At 41.6% G+C, this 24,464-nt stretch overlaps 1 protein-coding gene across 1 annotated transcript in view; it reads left to right on the top strand.

Moving 5' to 3' along the window:
* The window catches only part of plpp4 (phospholipid phosphatase 4), a 45,830-nt gene that overhangs the window by 10,455 nt on the left and 10,911 nt on the right, over positions 1 to 24,464 (top strand). The window contains exons 2-5 of the mRNA XM_064317753.1: positions 9,773 to 9,881; positions 12,644 to 12,734; positions 15,915 to 15,978; positions 16,118 to 16,242. Coding sequence (XP_064173823.1) covers positions 9,773 to 9,881; positions 12,644 to 12,734; positions 15,915 to 15,978; positions 16,118 to 16,242 — 389 coding nt within the window. The remainder of the gene's footprint in view (positions 1 to 9,772; positions 9,882 to 12,643; positions 12,735 to 15,914; positions 15,979 to 16,117; positions 16,243 to 24,464) is intronic.

Genomic DNA, 24,464 nt, shown 5'->3' with positions numbered 1-24,464 from the left:
AATTTAAGTACATTGGCAATTTCACTCTTCTCTCCTTCAGCCCATCCAGCTCAGTAAGTGCTACAGCAAGGTAATTACAAAATGTGATTGGAATAGATCTAGCGAGCGCAATGAGATGCCAGTTTTTAATTCTCCCCGTGCCACCCACCTCTTGCCATTTCCAGTGGGGGACCAGATGTCTCTGTGGGCCCATTGTTGTGCCAGTGTGTCACTCGGGGTATAAATTAATCTCCGTCCCTGCAGGCAATAGAAACCATGTGAAGCGTGCCCGGCTCTGCAATCGACGTATCATGCGTTTGTGCTGATCCATGGTATCTGCCTGTGCGACCGTGAATGCTACTTTTGGGCAACTCTTCAGCTCTGAAGCGCTGGCTAGCTTGTGCTGCTGCTGAGAGTAATGTGTTAACAAGCCAGTCATTAAGATGGGGGGAAAATGAGACGGGTGATGTGATTTCTTACCCAATCAATTACTTGAAGTAACTGTGATAATCACAACCGGCAGTCCAAGGTGACAGCTCCCGAGTCCTGGGCTAGGGAATTATTCGCCACCACCACCCCTCCTACACGCACGCACGCACACACACACACACACACACACACACAAACACACACACACAAGCACACGCAAACATTCACATACAGACACACACATACGCACGCACACACACTCACACACACACTCATTCACTCACTCTCTCTGTTTCTCTCTCTCTCAGATACATACACAAACACATGCATGTGCATGCAAACACATACAGTATATAGACAAACATATGCACTCACATAATTAAAGAAACAACAGTCAGGGATAAAGATACATAGTAGCATAATGACTCACAACAGAGCAATGAAATCATAACAAATATTGAAATGGCTTTTTATTTTTTAAATATATTTTTGTTCTATTTTTGTTTTAGCATAACACAAGCGGTTCTCCGCAATATGCTGGTGTGTCTATCCAGTTTATTCTAATATGCAGCAGTCGCTGTATGTTTGTTGGCACGGTAGATCCGCCCACCTCAGTGAATCTTCGGAGTGCTACCGTGGAGGGCCGCTCCTCAGGCGCCGCGTTGCAATCTGGCCCCTCATTTTGGCTCTATTACTTTACACCCACTACCTGCGCAGCTAGGGATGCCCCAGGGGCCCGGTGCTGCGATTTTCTCACAAACCATTTCAGCTACTCCCCACGTCTCAGCGCCACAAAGCTTTTAATAAACATGCACCTCGCGTCAGTGAGCATCAGGAACAAACCGACACGTTTATTGCTCCCCGCGGTAAATAAAGAAATAAAGAAATAAATAAATAGATAAATAAATAAATACGCCCGAATGCGGTAATTACACGAAGCCGTGTCTGTGTTCCCAGCTCCTTCTCTCCTCCTCAGTGACCTCCCAAAGCCTCTCATTGAATTAAGACCATGTGCCTTATTGAATCAAGGATGCCTCACTCAGTCCCTGATCGCACTGAATTTGCAGGTCTGGGTGAGATTTTCCGGAATCTTCTGACCGCTCTTGCGCCAGCCTGGAAGTTGTGACTTAATTAAGCGTCAGGGCCAATGACTGTACTGCCCATGGCTCAATGACACATAGAGAGTTCCTGCTGGCCAGCACTGGACCATTAAAACTGTAGGCTACGAAACGCTTGGTTTAAATATACTGGATGAGATTAGTTTGCTGCTCAGCAATTTTTTTTGGACTGATTCTTCGACACAGTAAAATGTTAAATATTAAATAAACTCTCACAGAGAACATATTGTCCATTTTGGACCCGTATGTACTCGGTTAGAGTTGAATTTCCCCTGGAAATTATACTGTGTACATGGCTGTACATCTGAAACTCAGCCTTTTCCCCTCATAAGCCCTCCTGGGCCTGGATTCAGTCAACTACGTCCCGAAGTTTGACTTTAAAATTTATAACCTTCCGACACGTTTTAGGGAATCTATTCCGGTGTCTGCTTAACTGCAGATGGCAATGGCGGCGGTAAGTCAAAGCTAAAGTTTAAGAACTGGAATCCAAAACCACAGCTGAAGAATTATCTTCTTGCAAGAGTCCCGCATGCACGCCACAAACTGAGACTCTGCTTCTCTTAACCGCCTGACCTTTCCTCAGAGCCGACAGCAGGAGGTGTGTTTTAAACCCTTGGGGGGGATTTTACACGCAGCATTGCAACTCTTACAGCTTATCATTAGGTTATATAAGTATATTTATGTGTTTTAAAGTAATAGCCTGTAATAAAAATGAATTGTGTCTCAATCTGAATCTCCTGCACTGCATTATAATTGGCTTGCGGTAGGTATCTTGTTTAAACTAAATGTGAGATTTTAATAAATCTCCTATCTGAGAGCCTGTAGATACTAAGTACCAGTTGTTTTTTTTTTTTGCTGGTCAGCTGTTTATGAGATGCTATGCAGTGTTAACATTCTCATTATGGGAATTTGTGGGAAAGAGGCACTGGTGGTTGTTTAAATAATGTATGAGTGGACCTGTCTCACACAGCGGCTGACCCACAGCGCCTCCTGTTAGTAAATGTGAGAGCTTCCATAGACAATCCCTGATTGTTTGAAGACCAGTCTTAAAAATCCACATGCAGTAATATGAACCTAGTGAATCAACTGTTCACATTGTAGGACACGTGTTTCATTTCCAGTTGTGCCTCCCCTTTGAAAGAGAGAACTGAAAAATACAATCCAGGACACTTTGACGGATCCAGTAAAACTTTCTCAAAGACGACGTGTTTTGCAGTCCCCAAAATGGAGGCTGCGTACGTCAAAGGTACGTCATTTTTTCAGGAGACCACTCGTTTCTGCAGCATCTTATTTACTCCTTCCCTTCTGGCTCCCTAAGTAACAGTGATCTTGCATCGACGCTCCACAATTGACAGCTTGACATGTCCATAAAGGAGGGTGTGACTGGCTAGCAGACAACCCTTTTCCCTTGACAGACTGTCTCCAGTAGTGTGTCTGTGGGGATAATTTCCTGTCAGGAGCTGGTGGAGGAAGGTGTGAACGCTGCTCTCTTTTTCCACTGTTTTCCCTCACCTGTTCTGCCATTCCTTCCTCCCTGCTCTATCCGTTACTCTGTCTTCTTCAGTTCTCTCTCTTGTCGCTCCAATTCCTCTCCTCCTTTCCTCCAGTCTTTTTCTCCCACTCTGTGCCCTCTTTCGTCCCTTCTAACTTCATTCTTTCTGTGAGTTGCTCATCTGCCTTCCACCATTGCATCAATAGATTCCAGGCATGTGGGAACAGGGCTTATGTACTGTGACACATTCTTATGCCGGCCTGTGTCATCTCAGAAAATGCATAGTAAAAAATAGTTCTGAACACAATAGCACACGATACTTACAACTCATCTGGGATGCATCCTTATAAATGTCCCTACCATTGCTTCCTATGCATGAAATATACTTGACAGCATAGGAAGCTCTGCGGCATGTTGGCTTCAGTGCATTTATGTTATAATTTCTTGCGAGGTTTATGCAATCTAGGGGGCCACTTGCATTGGATTGTCTTGGGCCCTTGAGAATGCTGGGAAATTCACTGTTAGCAGTGTCCATAGCCCCTAGATACTGTTTTTATTTTAGGCGATGATAAACAGAAATTGACCTTGAATGTCTCACCGTCTCTCAGGACTGAAGTTAATTTCTGTAACACAAAAGGTGTCAAAGTACAGCGGTTCCTTCTGGAGATCATAGAGCCAATTCCGACCTGGCAGCAAATGGTACAGCATACAGTAAGCATAGCTAGGGATTGAACTCACAACTTTCTGATATCAGGGTAAAGGTCCTCTGAGCTGATGGTATTAGTACATGCTTTAAGAGGCAACAAAGCAAATTATTTTATTATAAAGATTCCTCCTGGGCTAGTCCGAAAAATACTAAAACCATGCTTGGATACTTGTTCATATCAATGTTATTCTGACACCACGATGAGGAATCCTTTCAAGCAGTTTTGTTTGGACAGCGCAGAACTTGAAAATGGATATCCACCTTGAAGATAATAGAAGTGCATTAGCTAAATGGAGATCTTTTATTCTATTCTATAACCTATATTCGTCATCAGCCTATAACATGTTAACCTTGATTAAACTCCTACAATTTATGGCAGTGGCATTTTTTGCACACTAGGTAACAACCGCTCACATCTAAGGTTAGTTTGAAACTTGTCCACATCTCCACAAGTCCCTCGAGACCTGGACAGTTTCTGTGTTGCGGTGCATGCGTAGGAACTGGAAACAAAGGCACAGCTAAGAGATGGTTTTAACTTACTGCAGGTTGGGGGTGGTGGGGAAGGGGGGGGGGTGGGTAATTCTCCCGTGGGAACTCACAAATGTGGGAGTGACAGGAAAAGGCAGTGAGAATAAGCGATGACAAATTATCCCTGGCTTTGATAGCTGAAGTGAGGGCAGAAAAGAATGTACGAGAGAAAAGAGTGAATATTATGCCACTGGTTGGGGGTGGGGGGGAGTGCAGTTTATGCATGTAGGGAGGGGTATCAAACGAATACTGTTGCGCACATTCCATGTTCGTTCTGATGTAATCAAATTTGGATGCTGTGGTGATTAGGATTTATGGCTACATGCACACAAGCATGCATCTGTTCACAACATTGGGCCTCTGTTACACTGCAGTAGCAGGAGGCATGTAGCTGGAGACTTCATTGAGTTGAAGGAGACATTTTGGAGCTGTAGCAGACTCGCCACGGGAGACTTTACTGAGATAAAGGAGACATTTTGCTGCTGATGCAGGCTCATTATAGGAGACTTTACTGAGCTAATGGTGACATTTAGGATCTGTAGCGGTCATGGAACTGGAACATGTTTCTTATTGAGGTTATATTCTCATGCTTGAGTCCTGCCAGGATTGTTCTTTCAGCAGTTCACAGGTTATTGATGCTGTTTTCAGGTAAAGTGTTCCCTGCAGTGAGGAGTTTGTCTGCATGTTAGCGGAGCTGAGAGAGAGAAGCCTCTCAAAGCTGTGCTCTGCCCCTGTTCTTTCCTCTATGGGGCCAGACTCATCAATTCTGAGAGGAAATTTTGTCAGAGGAGCCCAGCACCAATTCAGGGCTACATGTGGATAATGGAGAAGAACAATGAACTGTTACTTCAGTGCACACATCTCCCCCTCTTTCTCACTCTCTGTCTGTCTCTCTCTATCATTCACTCACACACTCACTCACTCGCACACACACACATCTCCATATACTGTATACTGTACAGAAATGGTTTGAATTACCATGGTTCTAGAGGGGGCCCTGGCTAAAAAACCTTCTTTAAATGAGACCACAGCCTCAAAAATCATCAAAAATCTAAAGTTGCTAAAGGGTAGGAAGAGGGGATCTGCATAGGTCTGTACTTAATACTTATTCGCACTCAACCCCTGAATTAATTTTTTTATTTATACTGTACATATCTATATATGTAAGTGGAAATACATTTAGGTAGATCAATTATAAAAACAACAAGCATGAAAAAAAATTATCACCCACGTCCTGATGACTCCTTTACAAAATATGAATGTAATACATATTACATTAGCTGAACTTCATTTAAACATTGAGTATTTGTAGTATTGCTATCTGAGAATGCAGCCATCTCTTCCAAAGTGTTTCTGTGAGACTGCCAGCTGTCATAACTTTGTCAAGTCTTTGATGACTACAGCTGAGCGGGGAGGGGGGGGGGGGGGGGCAGGCATATGTAGCACAGTTTGGATGACAAGTAGGACACTGACACTGGCTTCAAACAAAGTATGAAAAACAGACAGGAATAAATTTAATTGGAAGTGCTACTAGCAACACGTCTCAAGTCTTCATGTCTCTTCACTGTTAATGAAATGTAAGCCAGGCCTGCTGTTTAACACCAAGGAAAATAGCTCTTGATGGCTAAATGACACACACACACACACATACACTCACACACTCACACAGAACAACAGACTCTACAATTAACTCCACTCATCTCGTCTAATATAGGTCAGTCATTTTATTATTATTATTATTATTTTAAAATTATTATCAGCAGTTGCATCATCAATAAAGGGAAGTGTTGCAGTAGAGGTCTTCCTAGGTTTACCAGGCTCTTTGTGATTTCTGAGCTCATCAGTGCTCTCTTTCTTCTTAATGTGTTATGGTCTGGGCATGTATGGCTGCCACAGATACTGGCTCACTTGTCTTCTCTGATGATGCAACTGGTGATAGAATTATTTGGTCATAAACTGTAGAGTTGATCCTAAGCCTACCTGGCCTTTTGTGATTACTGAGCTCTCCAAGGCTCTATTTCTTCTTAATGATGTTCCAAATGGTTGATTTTGTTTCTGACTGTTTTTTTTTCTTCATATTTCTCAGACTCATAATGTCTTCCTTGATTTTTATTGGGACAGCTGTGGTCCTTATGCTGACAAATGGCAATAACAGACTCCAGAGGCAAAAGCCTAAAACCAATACAAGATACTAAAAACTGTCTCATAGTTGCAGTAAAGAAGCAGTTGAACACACCTGACTGATCAGACACGTTTGCTGGCTAATTCTTCTTCTACTAGTGGAATCATTCATTTGGATAATGTTAAACCCAATATTTAAATATCAATATAAACATTACTTGAAAATCAACGCTAGCTCTACGACTGAGTCTAACCTCTGATCTGCCTTCGACCATGTTAATTAACTGGCCATTTGATGTGATTCACACTGCAGTTGAGTTGGTACGCGCATTCCTTTTCCTGGCACTCATTGCCGTTGACTCAGACCAAGAGTCATTTGCTTAACGTTATATGCCACCAGTCCAGCAGACGGGCTGTTGGAAGATTGCCTGCTACAATTTTAGATGGCTACTAATGGTTGCCACGAAAGGATGCTTTGCTTATAGGTGATACTGTGAACTAGTCAACACTACCCTTACACAAAAACTGTTAAAACTGCAGACATTGCGCTTTGATTTTCATGTTAATGTTTGCCTCTGTATCTAAAAAATGTCCATGCAAATTTGCCATGAGAGGCTGATGTTGGTCCTTTTTGGGAGAGCAACCAATGTGACGCTATCAGATTTAGCAACTTAATTTTGTGCTCCTGAGTGACTCCTGAGACTGTATATGTAATATATATAAAATGTTATATAAAATGTATATATAAAATGTTAATATTTCACGTTGAATATACCTCAATTGTAGTAATATGTCAATTGCTGTGTGTGTGTGTGTGTGTATGTGCATGCGTACTATATGTGTGCATTTTCTTGGAAAATCTCATGATGAGAAATTTGCAGAAGGAACTGGATGCCAGCGGCATAAGTTTATCTACAGCATTTGGGTCTGAGAATGAAGGTCTTTTTCTTTTTGTCATTTCCCTTAATCCTTTTCTGTTGAGAACAATATGCAAGATAAATCATATGAAAAATACACTTGTATAAGTAATGTAATTACATTTTGAGAAATGTTATGAATATAAGCCACTGACATGTAATATCACAAGGAAGGCCCAAGGCAGACTTACAAAATTAAAAAGAACAAGTTGCAAATAAGTAGGACAACTTTGCATAAATAGCCAAATATTTTACTTTTATGGGTGGATAATATGGGTGGCTTTCTTTACTGCAGACTAAGATGAACATTTGTATTTAAATTCTGTATTTTGCTGAATTTCAGTCATAATGTGCCTTTGTACACAAATTACGGAGATTATCCTTCAAACCTTTCTGAAAGCCGCTCTGGGTAAGGCTGCTAATGAGCTAGCATGCGAACCAGTTTTGCATGCTTTGAAAAGCCTTAATCAGCTGTAATGATATTTCAACCAATGATGTGTGATATTTTATAGACATGCTATGTATTTGTGATGTATTATAACCATCCTGAACATTTTTTTTTTGGCAGCTATGGTATAAGTAAATATAATGAATCAATATTAATATGTACAGTATATCGATCCTCTCTTTTGGAATCGCACATGCCCAAAGGTTTTCTGACCACAAAGACGTACTTAAATGATAATAATTCCAGATAAGGGTTTTCACTACATTTAGAGAAACATTGACTTCAAATGTTGGTTTTTACAGTAAAGTAGCATAATAATATATCAATCATGATATCATGATTACTTTCTTTATCAACCATATTAACACAAAATATTGTTGACATACTGTATATTGTGTACTACCCAAACACCTTCTTTGGCTGTCTTGCCTAGTTGGGGTTGGTTGTCTAAAGTTAAGGTTACATCACAGGGACAGAGAAATGCCTCTGATGTCTGTATCTATAGTGTACTGTACACAAAGAAGAGGGAATGGAGGAGAACTGTTCTGTGAGCAGAATTTATTTATTTATTCACCATCAACTGTGTTTTCAGTGCTGTTGGTTTGTCGAGTGTGTGGGCAAAAGGCAATATTTTAAATTTTTAATTTAATTTTTAGAAAATCTGTTTCTTAATAATCACTGGCAGGTGCGCTTTACGTTCACTCCACCTGCCCACCCCTACCTCCCCGGCAACAAAAGATGGAGCACCAGAACAGCCCCGTGGAATTCTGGGGGAACAGAGTGTCGCTTGATGAGGTCCCACTGGCGGCGGCACGTGGGAGGAAGCACTGAGCGAGCTAATCTGATGGAGCTGAGTGAAAGAGAGGGATTTACAGGGGAAATCTTTTATTTCTAATTGTGCTCCACATACTTTTTTACAGCAAGAACGTGTCACTGCCTGACCTGTCAATGGCAATATTTTAGCGAGTGAACAATAAATATACTCAATGTATTTTACTCACAGCTGCATTTAAAACACAGCTTAGAAAAAGTAATTGATCACACATATGTGTGTGTGTGTGTGTGTGTGTGTGTGTGTGTGTGTGTGTGTATACAAAGGTGGGCAATGTAAAATCATGACCTATGGCTTTGGCAATGTACTTCTGTTTAAATGACAAGTGCTTTATCACGCTGTGCAGTGATTTACAGCTTTAATTACCTTGGGAAAAAATCTATCGCCATTAGTTTCCTTCCTTCCAATGTTTTCCTTGCTTTATATGACTGAGCAATTGATCTCGACAAACAGAAAGCTAAGAAAACATTAATATCAGCCAACAATCTCTGTGATGGAGTGTGCTCTCCTTTCCCCTGAAGGAAGGTGAACATCATTTTGCCATCAATTTAGAGAAAGTTACGACAGCCTTGAATGAGATAAAAACGGTCAAATCTGCCAAACTTTTCCAAGACTTTTTCTGTAGAGTTGAAAATGAGCACTAATTGGATGGAACCCTTTTGATTTAATTGTGCCATGATTAAAACGTTCTGGCCGAGCTATGTAATTAGTTGAGTTCGACATGGTGGCCCAGACTGTTACTACACAGTCCCCTCGATTGACCTTGGTCCTTATTCTACTAAAGGTTTTAGCTTGTGAGAAACAGATGTGACATCAACTGTGAGTTCAACTTCGGCATAATTAGTGTATGGTAAATGGACTGCATTTATATAGCACTTTTATCCAAAGCGCTTTACGATTGATGCCTCTCATTCACCCATTCACACACACACTCACACACCGATGGTGAAAGGCTGCTCGTTGGGAGCAATTAGGGGTTAGGTGTCTTGCTCAGGGACACTTCGACACTTCCAGGGCGGGGGATCGAACCGGCAACCCTCGGACTGCCAGACAACCGCTCTTACCACCTGTGCTATGTCGCCACATGTGTATTTATGGAATTTCGGGGGGTGGGCAGGGACAGGGGTGGAGAAGTGGACAAACGTGAAATCCCACTCTAAGCAAAATATGTGATTGGCAGCTGTCCATCTTTGTGCCCTCAGCTTCACGGAGTTCCTGGAGCCTTTTGAGAGAGTCATTCAGCCAGAGGAGATGTGGTTGTACAAGAACCCACTGGTGGAGTCTGACCACATTCCAAAGAGGGTCATGTTCGTAAGTAGAAACCATTTTTGCTCCCATCATCCCCCAGCACGTTCTACAAGAGACTGTCAGTGAGGCTGAAACCTCAGTTCTGCCTACCACTAGCTCAAAAAACTAACTTTGAGAGAAACACTTTGGAATAAGGTGGTATATAGTATGATTAATGTTTTTATAGATGCTAATAAAGCTGTAATGACCGTGCTATTCATACTTAAAATTAATTAATGAGGAAGATTCTACAGTGAAAATATTTTTGTATCTGCCCCGTTGAATAAAACAGACTTTGTAAAAAAAAAAATTTTTTTTATCATTATCATTAATTAGTAACTCATTTATAAAGTTTTAAATTAACTTAGTAAGTATCTAAACTAAACGATCTGTTTCTAAAACTTTAGAGTACTCCTGTACTGCCACATGAGAAAAGTAGCATTCAGAAACATTCTGCATCCAACCACATGTTCTTCTTAGCTGAATACAAAAGGTCAGCTTCCGATTTCAATTCTTTGTCCATAACACTGCAAGTGGCAATATCCTTAATTTGTGATTACAGTGTAATATGTCACTATCATATTAATCCTGTCAGGGATAATGAGCAGGTTGGTCTGTAGATTAAATATCATTGTGTTCTGCGACCCCCTCACTTCCCTCCCTTTCTGATATAATGAGAGCTAAGTGCTCATCAACCGTGATTAAAAGTGCTATATGCTTATTGATCGCCCGTTCCTGGATCCATTTCAAACGCCTTCAACTTTGAGTACACAAGGCATCAAATATCATTTTCAAAAACGAAAGAGAGGTGATACCTCTGAATGTTGCCGGTATAATGAAAAATAACTAAATTAAATAGATCGATATTAAATGTTCACTAAGCGGACGCTTCCTTCTTGGCAATCTACTGGACATAAAAATTACCCGGCTAACTGTGATCTGCAACAACGCTAACAGTTTAACAGTGTAATCACGATTTAGCATTTTTCAAAGCCAATTAGTATCAATTTAGCGGCAGAGAAAGCAGAGAGAGGAGGCATCTGCTGACTGCGCCCGGCTCAGTGCTCAGGTATTAGCCCGCATTCGCGACAGTGCCCTTAAATCATAATTAAATTTTCTCAATGCTGTGGTGAAAGGGAACGCAAGGGTGTAACGGGGGAGCCTGGCCTCGGTTCCCTCTGAGAGGCCGCAGCAGACGCCTATGAAGAGGCAGAGATGTATTTCTCAGCACACACAATTAAACAGCACAGACCATCACCTTGAGAGCTGAATGGCCATTCACAGAAGTATACACTGGTGTCATATTAGCTGCAGGTTATGAAATGCCTTTTTTTTTTTTGTCTGGTGTTAAAAAAAATGAGGACAGATGTAATCAATGTTGAAGGACTCCTTGATATACTGGAACGTTGGCTAAGAATTTGAACACACATACACATGCACATACAGTACATTCATGGTACACACATTTCATGTCAAGCAGACATTTGCTAGGAATAATGACTCAAGACAATGGCTGCCTGTAAGGTCAGATGCCTCATACTGGAGTTATAAAATAATGGCCTGTCTGGAAAAAAAATTAAAGACTATTATGCTCTTAAATACACATTAAACTCAGACACGCAGACACTCATATACATGTGCACACATCCCAGAAAAACCAGTGAAGTTTGGGGGAGGAGCATTCACAGTATGTGCTCTTCTGAGCCAGAAGAAAGGGGCATGCAATGCATGACTGACTCACTACTCACTGCAGTATTCTTATCTTTCATTGTATAATTTGCTATTCCTTATTAATTCATGATGCGTTATGATTAAAATCAGACCGCAAGGAGTTACAACTCATTAAATAGCAACTAAAATATGGAACAAAGGTTTTTTTAATGGAGCCACAGGAGATCATGCTCTCTGTTCTTCGCTGCAGCTCCGGATTGCTGGCAAACCATCCGATTGGCTCTCTATGAGCCAATCGGTTCATAAGCTCAATCACCTGATTTTCCACAGTTTTGAGGGTAGTGGGTGCCAGATAGGCCAGGTACCCCTGTTTCCCTTGCGAGGATCCAAGCCTCCACCAGTCAGCTGCCAGCACGCACACAGTTTCAGACCCTCACTGCAACACACTGACAAGAAACAAAGTGAAGGTTTGACAATCACTGAACAACTGAGAAAAAGAGGGGGACAGAGAAAGAGAAAGGGAAAGAATCAGACCTGATATGAATTTTAAAAAATAATCTGCTAATTAGATTTTTCAAAACCTAAAAAATTCATCACGGTTATAAGAGTAGAACTATTTAATTTGTACACAGTACCTAATAAACATATCATCCTGTCTGAAAACTGCACTGTCAAGTATTTTTTTCCCCGTTCATTAAAAATCTGGGAAGAGAAACACAATTGCTGACTGGCGGCTGTAGATAATTAACAATTCCTTAAACTGCAATTATTACCCAATTCTTAAGAATACCCAAGCTACCATGTGACAGCCACTGACCAATCAACAACAGTCTTGCCTTTGAGCTTTGGAACTGCGATAAATCCTGCGACAGCTCATTTTAAGCAATGTGAATTAAAACTCCATGCAGCAGATGACAGGCACAAGACTCCCAGTCGTAACAGAAGTCATTCTGAGCGCAATAAAGCCTGCCACTTGGAGAAAGCAATTTGGACAGCGACTTCTCAGAGAGACAAGCCTGTGGTCTAATGTCGGCCATATTAGAATCCACTTTCCTAGCTTATGTATTGTCATAATCACTATACAGTAAATGTTGTCTCTTTCCTTCTCTATCCAGGCCATTTCCTTTCTCACCCCACTGGCGGTGATATTTGTGGTGAAGATCATACGTCGAACAGACAAGACAGAGATCAAAGAGGCGTGTCTTGGTAAGGCACACACACATACGAACAGGAAATTAGGTTGTTCAGAAAAGTGAAATGTTCGTAACTTCAAGTTTATTCTTTAGAATACATTGTATTCTTTTGAGTTATTGCATTAGACAAAAAATCAAGGATACACACCCCTTTGTCTATTTCCAGTTTGTTATTAATAGAAAGTGTGACTCATATACAGTCAGTCTATATAGTGCTGGGATTCATACCTCTGATATTCTACTCAATGTATTTATGGAACAGATTCCTTTGTTAGCAAAATGTAATGTTCTATACTTCACCAGTGTCTTCTTGGTGTCAAGCCTTGATTCAAAACAGAGGAAGTGTGCTTGCAAATTTTTTTCCAGTGCAATTATGCACATAAAATTTGAGGCTGTTTGTTTAGTCCTGTTCACAGCCCTGCTGCTTTTCAGACTTTCTTTGCAGTCTAGTGGGAGACAATACAGTGAATGTCATCAATGAAATATGATTTAACACAAATCCAATTAGACAGAGCAAGGGACACATTCATATTTATACTGAAGCTTTGTGATGTTGCAAATTGCATAATTACTGAGCAAAGCAAGCAAACAGTGAAACTGGTTATTGATAGGAATAAGAAAAGTATCATTTAAATGAGACAAGTAGACTTCATTTATTTAGTAGATATTACTGTAAATGTATTAAATACATTAAGTATCTTTGTAGGTCTAAGGGGAGAGAGGGATAATTAGTGTTATTCATGATTAGATGAAATTCAGTGTATAACACATATTCATGTGCTGCTGGATCTTAAACCAGAACATGAGTCAATGAATTGTAAATGTAAAAAATTCACAATGTTAACAGAGGCCATGTTCAATAAAACTGATGTATAACCATGCATGCTATTTGTGGAACATCTCTCATAATCTGGAATATATGAAAGGTGAATTGATACCAACATATAATCACCTTAGACTGATAGAGTAATGATTAGACACGGGGTAAAGCTATTTTACAGCAGAACGATCTACCTTTGCCCAGAACTACCTATTAAAATAACCAAAGTTCACTTAAACTACACAAGTTCCCAAGCATTGAACTGTTTTGATTTGGGTGGTGTCCATGCATGAAAATGTGAGACAGTAACCATATGCAAGGCATCACTAATAACAATTCTGCGTTTGCGCTGACGCTTCAAAACATCTATTTATGCTGAAAGCTAGATAAGTAATAGGAACTACAGTCCCTGTGTTTTTTAATCAGACAACAGCTAAACCTTTAGATTTTAATTTCAGGAGTATCATTCTAACTCTTGTTTGATCGACCAGCATAAAGTCTTCTCCTGAAAACCAATCTCCCACACCATTTGGCATTCACTTCGGCACTCCCCACCTAAATGAATAGCCAGGATCGTCAGAGCGGTAAATTTAATCCCTTTCTATTCACCCTGTCCAGGAATTTGGTTGTTGGTAATAAGCCTCATTATTACACAAACAAGTCCCTGGGAGCCTGTTCTATTGAACACCAAGAAAATTGCCGTCAAAGTGCCGAAGAATTTCTGCTTTCGGTTTTCATTAGAGTGCATATTTACATTGCTTTTCTTAAAGAAAAAAGACAGGAAAAAAGAGTAAAATTGGGACATTGCAAATAATCTATGGGGCTTGCCTCAGTTTAAAAGCTAATTGAATTCTTGGTCGTGTTGAACTGGTTCTCATTACGTTTTTTGCCTCCCTTTGACGCGTCGAGCCGCTCCGCATAACAAGCTGTTTAATGACCGTGCACGGTTCCAGTCTGCTGCCGTCAGGATCGGGAGATAATTCCACTCCGCTCCAGTGGCCGCCTGGGGAGGGAGAGAGCGGGTTATTATGGTGAAAACCGTCACCGTCATGCAGTCTCGCCAACCTCAGCAGCTTCTAAATGAGCTGTTTACTTCGTCTGTTTTTTAAAGTTTGTGAGAGTTTGAGCACAAAAGAGCGATACCCGACTGAAAATGCAGCTTTCGCTTTTCTATCGATCGACGGCCAGCCTGCTTAACGATTAATAGAAAAATGTTATTTAAAAACAAATGTATAATTAATGCCAGCTTTAAATGCTTTTCAGTTGTATTTCAAAGTCTTATTTATCAGCCCATTTTCATTATATTTTACTGTCAGCTTGAATTGGCCCGCTGATGCTTTCACTGCTGTGGGCAGAACTCATTAAAATATATGTTCAGCAATAAACATGGCACTAGCTTTGCTGTTTCACATAGTAACAAAGGAAGGCTGTCCACTTGGTTTTATTTACAGCTGGCCACTTTGTTGCTACAGTAGGCTTCCTCCACAAACCCTGGTGGCTCTGTGGCTTTCTATGCTGCAGAATGATGGTTGTGGCCTGTTTGAAGATGGCTCAAAATGAGACTGGACTCTTTTGTGGTGAAACTTCTCACTGGTGGACATGGAGGGAGAGGAGAATTATTCTGCTGTCTGTTTGATGATAGCAGTACAGTGGGGCCACATTGCTTTTCCTTATAATATTATGTCACATTTCGTGACTTAGTTGATATTAGACCAGACGAAATTCTTTAGACCAGGAATGGTGGATGGGTGGTGTGTGTGTGTGTGGGGGGGGGGGGGGGGGGGGGGGGGGGGGCAGAAAAAGAGCTGCTCCTCCCCCTTTGGCTGCCGCTGTCACTCAAAACCTGACAGACCTGCAGGTCCGTACACAGGGGCTGGCTCAACCCACAGTGGAGGGATGCACACTGGTAATCAGCCCTGGTGTTTCTGGTTCAGGGCCTTTATAAATGCAGTCTGCAGTGCCATGAAGAAAAGGGACACATTAATCAGCAGAGCTGCAGCACACTATTTTATGAGCTGCCTCTGTTTTCTGCTTTCCCCCCGGCCTCTAGGGCAGTATATTTGCAGCACTTCCTGTTTCTTTTGTTGTTGTTGTTGTTGTTGTTACTTTTGTTTCTTATTGTATGTACTTTTTACCCAATAAGGCTGAATTAAAGAGCCATTGGCCTGAGAGGTCAGTGGTTTTGAATCTTACCCAATCTTCTGTCCGGCACAGTTGCCTTGTTCATTGCCTTTCCCCAACTGAAGACTCATCTTGTCCTGTCCAGTCACCTACAGAGGAGCAGCCATCATAACAGTGAAATATCGAATTAATCGCTGCACGCCAGTCCGTCTGTCCTCATCCTCCTTCTCTCTGTATGTGTCTGATATACAGCTGTGTCTCTGGCCCTGGCTTTGAATGGAGTCTTCACAAATACCATCAAATTGATAGTGGGCAGGTAAGAACAATATATATATATATAATACATACATACATGTGCATATACACATGCATGTATACCTGTACCTTATGCCACAGTAATAATTAAACAATGGTTTGTGTACAACATGATTGTGGGTTTGTGCTGCCCCCTACAGGCCGAGGCCCGACTATTTCCATCGCTGTTTCCCAGATGGACAGGTCAACACGAAGATGCTGTGCACAGGCGAGCCAGACCTGGTGGCTGAGGGGCGCAAGAGTTTTCCCAGCAGCCACTCCTCCTGTGAGTCCCCAAAATCGACAGCAACTATCCATATCAGCTGTGACGCTGACTCCAACACCAACACAGACCCTAAGATTCTCAAAATCAGCATCAAGACCCTCTCTTAAGAGTGACATTCCCCAAATAACACTGCCACTGAAACCCACTACTGACAGCAGAACAAACACTGACGCAGATATTCTCCTGTTCAACACTGATACTAATATCAACATTGAAATCATAATTCCTAGTGACAGCACTGATATTGAGCCCAACTCTGAAAATGAAATTTCTGAAAACAGAACTGATACACATTTTGTCTGTCTCATGAAAAAAAGTTGAATTCATTTCTCATTTATTTATTCATTCATTTAATCAGCATGGCATTATAATAAATAATACTGCTATGTCCTAACACTGAAATCAGAATTTTATTAAGACATTTGACGATTTTCTGGCATGGTCACACAAGGTTTTTGTATGACTAGTACAATTCTCACTTTTGGCACATTTTTGTGAGCTTCTTTCTCTAGTCTTCAAAAGCAGTGAAACCAATTATCCCTTCTTGCTTTACTTCTGACTGGTTGCCATTTAAGGTCAGCAGCACAAAGCCTGGGCTGAAGTCAGAGCTATCAGACACTGTAATGCCCAGGAGAACCCTTCCCCTGAACCGTCTGAACTTGCACATAAACCGGCCTTTAATGGGATATGAAACTGGCTCCCCAAACTAGCAGCGAGGACCCTTCTCTTTGACCAGGAAAGGTTGTGAACCTGCAGGTGGTGAGCTTATTGGGACAATCTATTTCAGAGGACGGGTTTTACGCACGGGAAACTGTTGTGTCATGCCATCACTCAGTGGACACCTGACTCTGTGTGACCGTGGGACGCTTATGTATCTCTAAACCGTGGCGTTTACTGTTCTGGATCAAGTGAGTTAATTATCTCTTGTTTCTGTGTGCTTTCAATTGCTCTTTCATTTGCATTGGGGTATATTGTAGGCGGTTGACCGATCACACTTCTGGTACCGTAGGCTATAAAGTATTTGCATCAAGAGAGCAATTTGAAAGTTCCTGTTTTTAGTCATTTTGGTTTCAGGATTTTATTTTTTTTGCCACTCTCCACTATTATTTTTTCTAGGGCCCTTCCTGTCTATATAAACAATCTGTCACCTTCATTTATGTCCCATGGCTTGCTAGTATTAATTGTGTGCTTCAGATTCTAAATCTATATTTGGTCTGAGGCTCTCTTATGAACAAAACAAAAAATGGCTGTAGGCTGCATTTCATCATCAATTGTGAAACTCTTGTAGAGTATCTGAGCCACACTTTGGTCAAACCATTTGTTATAAAAACAAAGATGAGATTCGTGTTCCAGGTAAGAATTGAAATGAGTGGATATTCCTGAAGTGTGATGCGTTACTAAAGTTGTATGGAAAAACAATTAAAGTCACAGTGTGGGGATTATGGTGCACTAGAATAGTGTTACATTGTTAGTCTATGATAATAAATGCAAATTAATAAACAAACATCCCCAAGGGAAATTATTTAATGATTCCCTCTGAATTTATTTCGATGGTGATTTAATCAGGAAGATGGTAAAAGTTCGGTCATAGTAAAGTGAGACCCGCCTCAAATAAACAATAGTAACGGTGTTCTCAGGAGGCTTGTTTCTCATCTTAGCGAGCCTCTCCTCTCCGTCCTCTCGTGTCCGGATCAGGGAGCTGCTTCTGCTCGGTCTCATGGACTGTGACTCGTGGCAGCCAGGGACACATCCTCCACAACAGATGGTTAGAGCGGGCCTTGGTGTTTGAGTGCAGATTGCACCCTCTGAAGCCGTTTAGTCTGTGCCGTAAAAGGCCTCATCAACCCTCCGTCGTCGTTATGGCCGGCGATACTTACCCTGGATACGCTTCCCGTTGTACCCAGCAGCACTGACCTCAGACACATCTGCTGTTATAGCTGCAGCGTTCACACACGCCAAACTCCCGCACGGGCCCTGGTATGACCTTGCAAATACTTCTGGCAGGAAGGAGTTGAAATACATTCATGTGCAATCTAGTTTGTATGAGTTTGCTGTTCTTCTTCTCCTCCTCTTCTCCTTCTGCCTGTTTTTGACATACTCCTTTGCGGTCTTTCTACCATGTCTGTTTATCAAACCTGCAATACTGACCATGGAGAGACTCCATTACATTTTGGCAGCGCCAGCTATGGATAAAGCCTCCATTATATCTGGGGGTGCTGCTGACAGAGACAGACTCCGATGCATTTGGCAGTACAAACTATTGATGTGGACTGCATTATATCAGACAGCATGGATCATAAATATAATGCTCCTGTCTGCGGCACAGTTTATCTTAATAATGTATCTCAGAATACACCCTGGGCGGTATTTGAACAGACCTCGATAAGAACATTCCCACGCCACATCCTTCATCTTATTAAACAGACAATAAATCGCCTGACTGTCTTGTTTTTCAGACATTAAATGAAGGGTTGTTCTCTGGTGGAAAAGTGTAGATTTTCCTCTCTCCGGGATCTCTGTGCAGCTACAAAAAAACACACCCTCTGAGTTTCACATCCAGCTTACCGTTTGAATTTAATTTCCGTTGGCTGTACAATCATCTTTATTGTTCTGTCCATCGGCGCTCAGGTGGGTGCATTTCGGATGCAGCTCTGTGGTGTGATATCAGTCCTGGGCCTAATTGCTTTATGGTTTATTATGTAAATGCAAAATAAACGGTCCTTCTGGGGGGGGGGGGCAGGGGGAGGCGGCCATATGCCACACAGTTTGGTGTGAAGGCCACTGATTCCCCCCGCGCTCTGAAACACCTGTCTGTGTCTGACAGCGCTGGAGGCGTGCCCGCGTCCCAAGTGTGCCCCAAATCACTCAGGTGTGCGCCCACATCCCTCAGGTAACTGAGTGTGTCCCGTAGGCAAGTCTGCATCACACGCCTGGCGTCCCGCGTGTCACGAGGTGGTTTTCCTTTAAGATCCGCCTGTCAGTCACATCAGTTCTCTGGCGGCTCACTTCTAAGATGCGAGACACCCTGTGGCGGTCCCAGCCCTGTGGAAGGAGATGCTTCCTAGACACACCTAATGACAGACAGAGGCAAATGATGGAGCTGACATGACAACAGAGGTTACATTCTTTGCAAATGATGCTATACCCAGCTTTTCATAGAAATGAACATAAGCATATTGATTTGGTAAACTAAATGTTCAAAGCAGAATTTCAAAAGTAAATTAATGGAATAGTACAAAGTGTAGTGTTTGATCCTGATTTCACAAAATCCAGGCTTGGAATCAATTTGCGCTTAAATCATAAATGCATTGAAGTTTGTAAATGCATTAAAGTGTTAGTATTTATTTAGTTTAGAATTCAAAATCATTCCTAAAAAAGTTTACACAACAGAACTCTTTAAAAGGGTCTAATAGACCCACCAATCAGCTACGCTTCCGCTTTTTCAACACATTCCCTGAGGGAATTCAGGATCAAGGTGAAATATCACACATTCAGTTTTATTTATCTAAAATGTAAAAATTCAAATGAAGAATCCAAGGGCACTGCAAATTAACATGCAGCTTTAAGTGCTGCCATCTTTTCAATAATCACTTTGCTTCATGGTCTGGAACAACCAGCACATTTCTCTTTCAATTTGAACACAGAAATTAATTCAGGTAATTTGATTTGCATGGCATTGAGAAATTGCACACTGCAGGCACATCGGAGATATGTTCAAAAGACTTCACACAAATGTGTGCAGAAGGTGCTATTAGGACTTCAAGTTCTGAGATTACGGCTCGAAAGTGTTTTTTGAGAAGCTCTGAAACTCTGGGCTTGTCTGTCCCAGTAAACTGACCGGGGGTTGAAAAACAAACTGCTTGCGGCTGTTTACTGTGAGGGTCCAGACTAGTAAGCAGCAACATGAGGACGAGTTACACATTACCATAAGCGCAAATTCAGAAAATTTTAAATGCAACAATAATATATTGAGATTGATCATACAGTACCCAGTTACATAGCCAATTTATGCACACGTGCACGTGTTAACAGCAGTATTGGATACGTTTGCCTGCTGCTGTATATTTTTACAAGGTAGAATGTAATTGGCAACATTCCAACGACCGTGTTATTTTGCTCAATTAACCATCTGCGAACCATATTGAGAACTAAATTGAGAGAGTAATGCAGCCTAGTTATCAGTCATAGGAAGAGGTCAGGTTTCAAATTTAAGAAATACCAAAGGAAGCAGTCCCAAAGGTCCAGGAAATTTCTGAATTATTTCCATTATTACTTATTTATATCATCCGGCAGACTGCCTGGGTTCATGAATAAATTAATACTCCAAAGAATTAACTTCTTAGCAAATGTGGAGGATATTTATAAGAATAAAAAAAAAATTAATGTGGCCTGAATGCATCAATATGTATTCCACCCCTAAACTCAAATGCATTTTTCTAACTTTGACCATTCTCTCTTGTTACTGTAGCAAGGTGTGTGTGTATGTGTGTACGTGTGTGTGTGTGTGTGTGTGTGTGTGTGTGTGTGTGTGTGTGCACGACATTCCGAAATGAATTGGCACAAAATCTGCTCGTGGTGTTTATCCAGAAGCTAGAGAACTGCCTTTGAAAAATGTTTTCCTGAATTCCTCAGTAGACAGCTAATTATATGACCCATTCATCTAATTGGACCTCTCCACTGGCTGTTGAGGTGTGGCTCGTTGCTGAGGTGTACTTAAACTTGCAACTGCGGTGCCAGACTTCAGTTCCCTACCCACTACACAGGACATCTCTCCATCATAGGACTGGGCCATCAGAGCCCAATTATACAATTTCTCCATTACCATGTACAACTGCACAATCAATAATGAAATGCTAATTCTTCACATTGGCATTGTGGAGTGGGACGGGGGAGTGCTCACTGAATTTCGTTGATCTTACTGCCTGTCACTCACTGTGTGCCGGGCCAGAGGGAATTTAATATTCAAAGCAGAGCCGCAGGCAGACAAAGTGCCCGTCTCATGGCAATGTAAAGGGTCAGCCGGTCCAAAAGGGCACCGGGGGCAATTATCCTGACGCAAGCTATTTATAGAGACAAGCCGCCTACCTGGGGGTTTTGCTTCAGTAATGCAGCCAGGGCACTGGAATGGCACTGCCTGAGGAACAGATCATATCTTCTGCATCCTAATTAGCCTGAAATAAAATCAACAGTGAAATAATGGCGGAGTATAGGGCTGACACTCTCTGTGTCAATGCATGTAACCTTTAGACTTTGTGTCTGTATTTGTATCTTCTGATAGAAAATCAGGTGTTGAGTCAATGAAAGAAAATAGGCTACAAGTTTTCTGGCAGCAAAGTTTTGTTTCTTAGCGGCTGTGATCCAAACAAACCAGATTTACCTTTGATTTCATGGAAATTGAAGAACATAATCATCACAAAGAGTGTCTTTAAGGTTCCTGGAACAAAGAATTGTGATTAGTGGGGAATATGCCAAAATAGTCCAAAATAGGAGTGTATCCTGATATTTACAAAGCATATACATATGTCCACTGCATCAAAGGAGCAAAGCAGACAAAAAGCAATGGGTCTCAAGTTCATGGTGTGACATTCATGAGGAGTTAGGCATAACTGATGCACAAACTTAAAATGAATTAGCTGGTGATTTAGATTATTTGAAGCATAAATAATGATACTGTCTGTTGTCTGATATCTGTTGTATCCCAGCACACCCTCTCTCTTGTGCTATCCAGAGTCTGTGTCCCTGTGCCAAATCGTTCTGAGTGCCAAGGACTTGCTAATGAAAGAAAATCAAAGATGGAAGATGCTAGCCCACTTGTTTCATCTTTGACATTTAAAAATGTGTGCAGCGGATGAACAAGTAGCGTTGAACTCCAAGGTGCTCTGCAGACCCACATTACAGACATAGACATGAACAATGAAGTGAAAACTTCAAACAGCAATTTGGCAATGTTACATTTCGGAAGTTGATTTTCATTGAAGATGTTATGCAGAATATTTATGCTTCAATTTGGTCATTAAAAATAGGAAAAACGAATTTTGGAAGTATGGCCATATGACAAATCCTGTAGGTGAGCATTTATGTAATTTTAGAGGACAATGTTTTTTTTTTCTTCAATTTGAACAAATTCTGTAGCGTTTCAGAGGAGTAGTTTAATTGACAATAATAAAAGATGTTAAGCAAAGTGGGGATTATATGGAGAGTAATTTCCATATAAAACAGTATACCATCGGAGCTCCAGAAGCAAAGAACAATCTGTGTTTTCCGATGAAAGTTAAACACTGTTTTATGAGCACATAACACGCTGAACAAATGCGGCGGTTGTGTTTCTCTGGTAGCTTATCGCATATATCTGGGGTTGTAAAACGAGCCACTGAACAAAGCAAAGTATTTTTTTTTTTTGGGCGGGGGCTTACGGAGATTTGAACATTTCCTGGCGTATTTTTGGAGATTGAAACACCCCAGGCTGGACAGCGGCGGGGGAGTCATTTTGAGGAGAGTCTTAACCTTTGGTTCCAGGGGTGTGGCTCGATGGCGCTTCGCTAATGAAAAGCGGTGGCCGTTAATGCGTTCGCGGGCTTATCAGACTTCACTGCAGGGGATCGAGCTGGGGAAATTTCAGCAGGGCTGTCAAGCTTAATGACCTGTGCAATGGGTGCCCTGTTGGCGAGTGCTATCTCTCAGCTCTCCCCTGTGTTTGCTTACCCTGGCGATCGCTGATATGACGGCGGTAGGTGTCCCAGGGTACAGGACCACAAAGGATGACATTTATTTATTTATTTATTTATTCAACGTTTGTTTCCCTTTTAAAAAAAAAAGTAATATTTCTTTCAAACTGCTGATTACTCCTGTTCAGTTGTTGTGACCTGTACCTCATGGAAAAAAACACTGAGGCTAATGTTGTTGCGAGCCAGTGATGATTGACACCTTACAGTTCATACAGTGCTAGGGGAGAGGGGTTTATCTCTGACTGATGATAACAGGTAGCCTGTGGCTGTCTGGCGTTTTACTAATGTAGCGGCGAGGTGATGAAACCCCGAAAGGCTTAAACCCGCTGCACCCCTCGCATGGTTTGGAGGGGGGCTGAGTACAAGAGGAACAACAGAAAACCCCGATAGACCGGCATTGTGAGGGAGTGGGTTTAATCCGGTCCTATCTGGTTTTATCCCACTGAGAATATACAGGACCTGACTGGATGGCTGTGGTCACCGTGAAGGGATGCGCTACCATAGGGATTCCTTGGTATGTCACAGGTCTGTGACATTACCTTTACACAAGGCTTTAAAATGTATGAAACAAATCATTGTTTTATTGTTTTCGTTATGTTGTGTTATGTATTTTTTTTTTCAATCTAGTTTTCCGTAAGCAATTATCTTTCATGTGAGTAATTCCTTTTCATTGCTCATGTTTTGATATTGCCTTTTCGGTGTTTGAACAGAGCTTTGTTAAAATGAATAAATAAATAAATAAATCATCTGCCTAGGCAGCATATTTTTTTCCACGCATTTGAATACAGCACTGCTTTGTTCAAGATATTACATCAACATTCGCAGCGAAGAAAAGGTCACTCTCGCAGGGTGAAATCTGTTTCCAGCTTTGGAAACTTTCACAATAACCCTGTGCTCATTTGAAGATAAGATAAGCAATCAAAGTTTTGGTTAATGCCCCAGAATCTCATTATTCTCCCTCCCTGTTTATTCTGGGAGAAATGCTTTATTGTGGTATAAATATGTATGAAGCGGTTATAATTATGTTCCCCTTTTTTACGGTTCTCAGATTTGAGCTCTCATCCCTTAACTCCGGTGTGACTGTGGGGACTGCAGGGGATAGAGCCAGGCAGCCGGGGCGACAGCTTTGGGGGGGTGTGGGGGGGTGGGGGGGGGGGGGGGGTGGGGGCTTGTAACAGATGTGGGGGGTCACCTCATCGGCAAGGACACCCCCCCCCTTCTTTTATTCCAACATTTTCAGCCCTCCCTGACAGCGCTCTTTGGGTTTTACGACCGTCACATGAGAAACCATTTGAGTCGGAGGCACAAATTAGGTTCTGGGGCGAGAATGGCTCGGAAAGATTAGCCCTACTGGGAAGGTGCAGCTTTTTTGTAAACGTCTCGATTCTCTTAACATCAACCAATTGTTTAATTAATCCTATCAGTTTTGTTCTGTTGGATATTTTGTTTTGCTGTTTTATGCAGTTAACCGTAGGCAGACTGTGTTCTGTGCTCTGT

The sequence above is a fragment of the Anguilla rostrata genome, chromosome 18 (genome assembly GCF_018555375.3).
Source record: "Anguilla rostrata isolate EN2019 chromosome 18, ASM1855537v3, whole genome shotgun sequence".
NCBI classification, from domain to species: Eukaryota; Metazoa; Chordata; class Actinopteri; order Anguilliformes; family Anguillidae; genus Anguilla; species Anguilla rostrata.
This window is presented reverse-complemented; position numbering and strand designations above follow the sequence as displayed.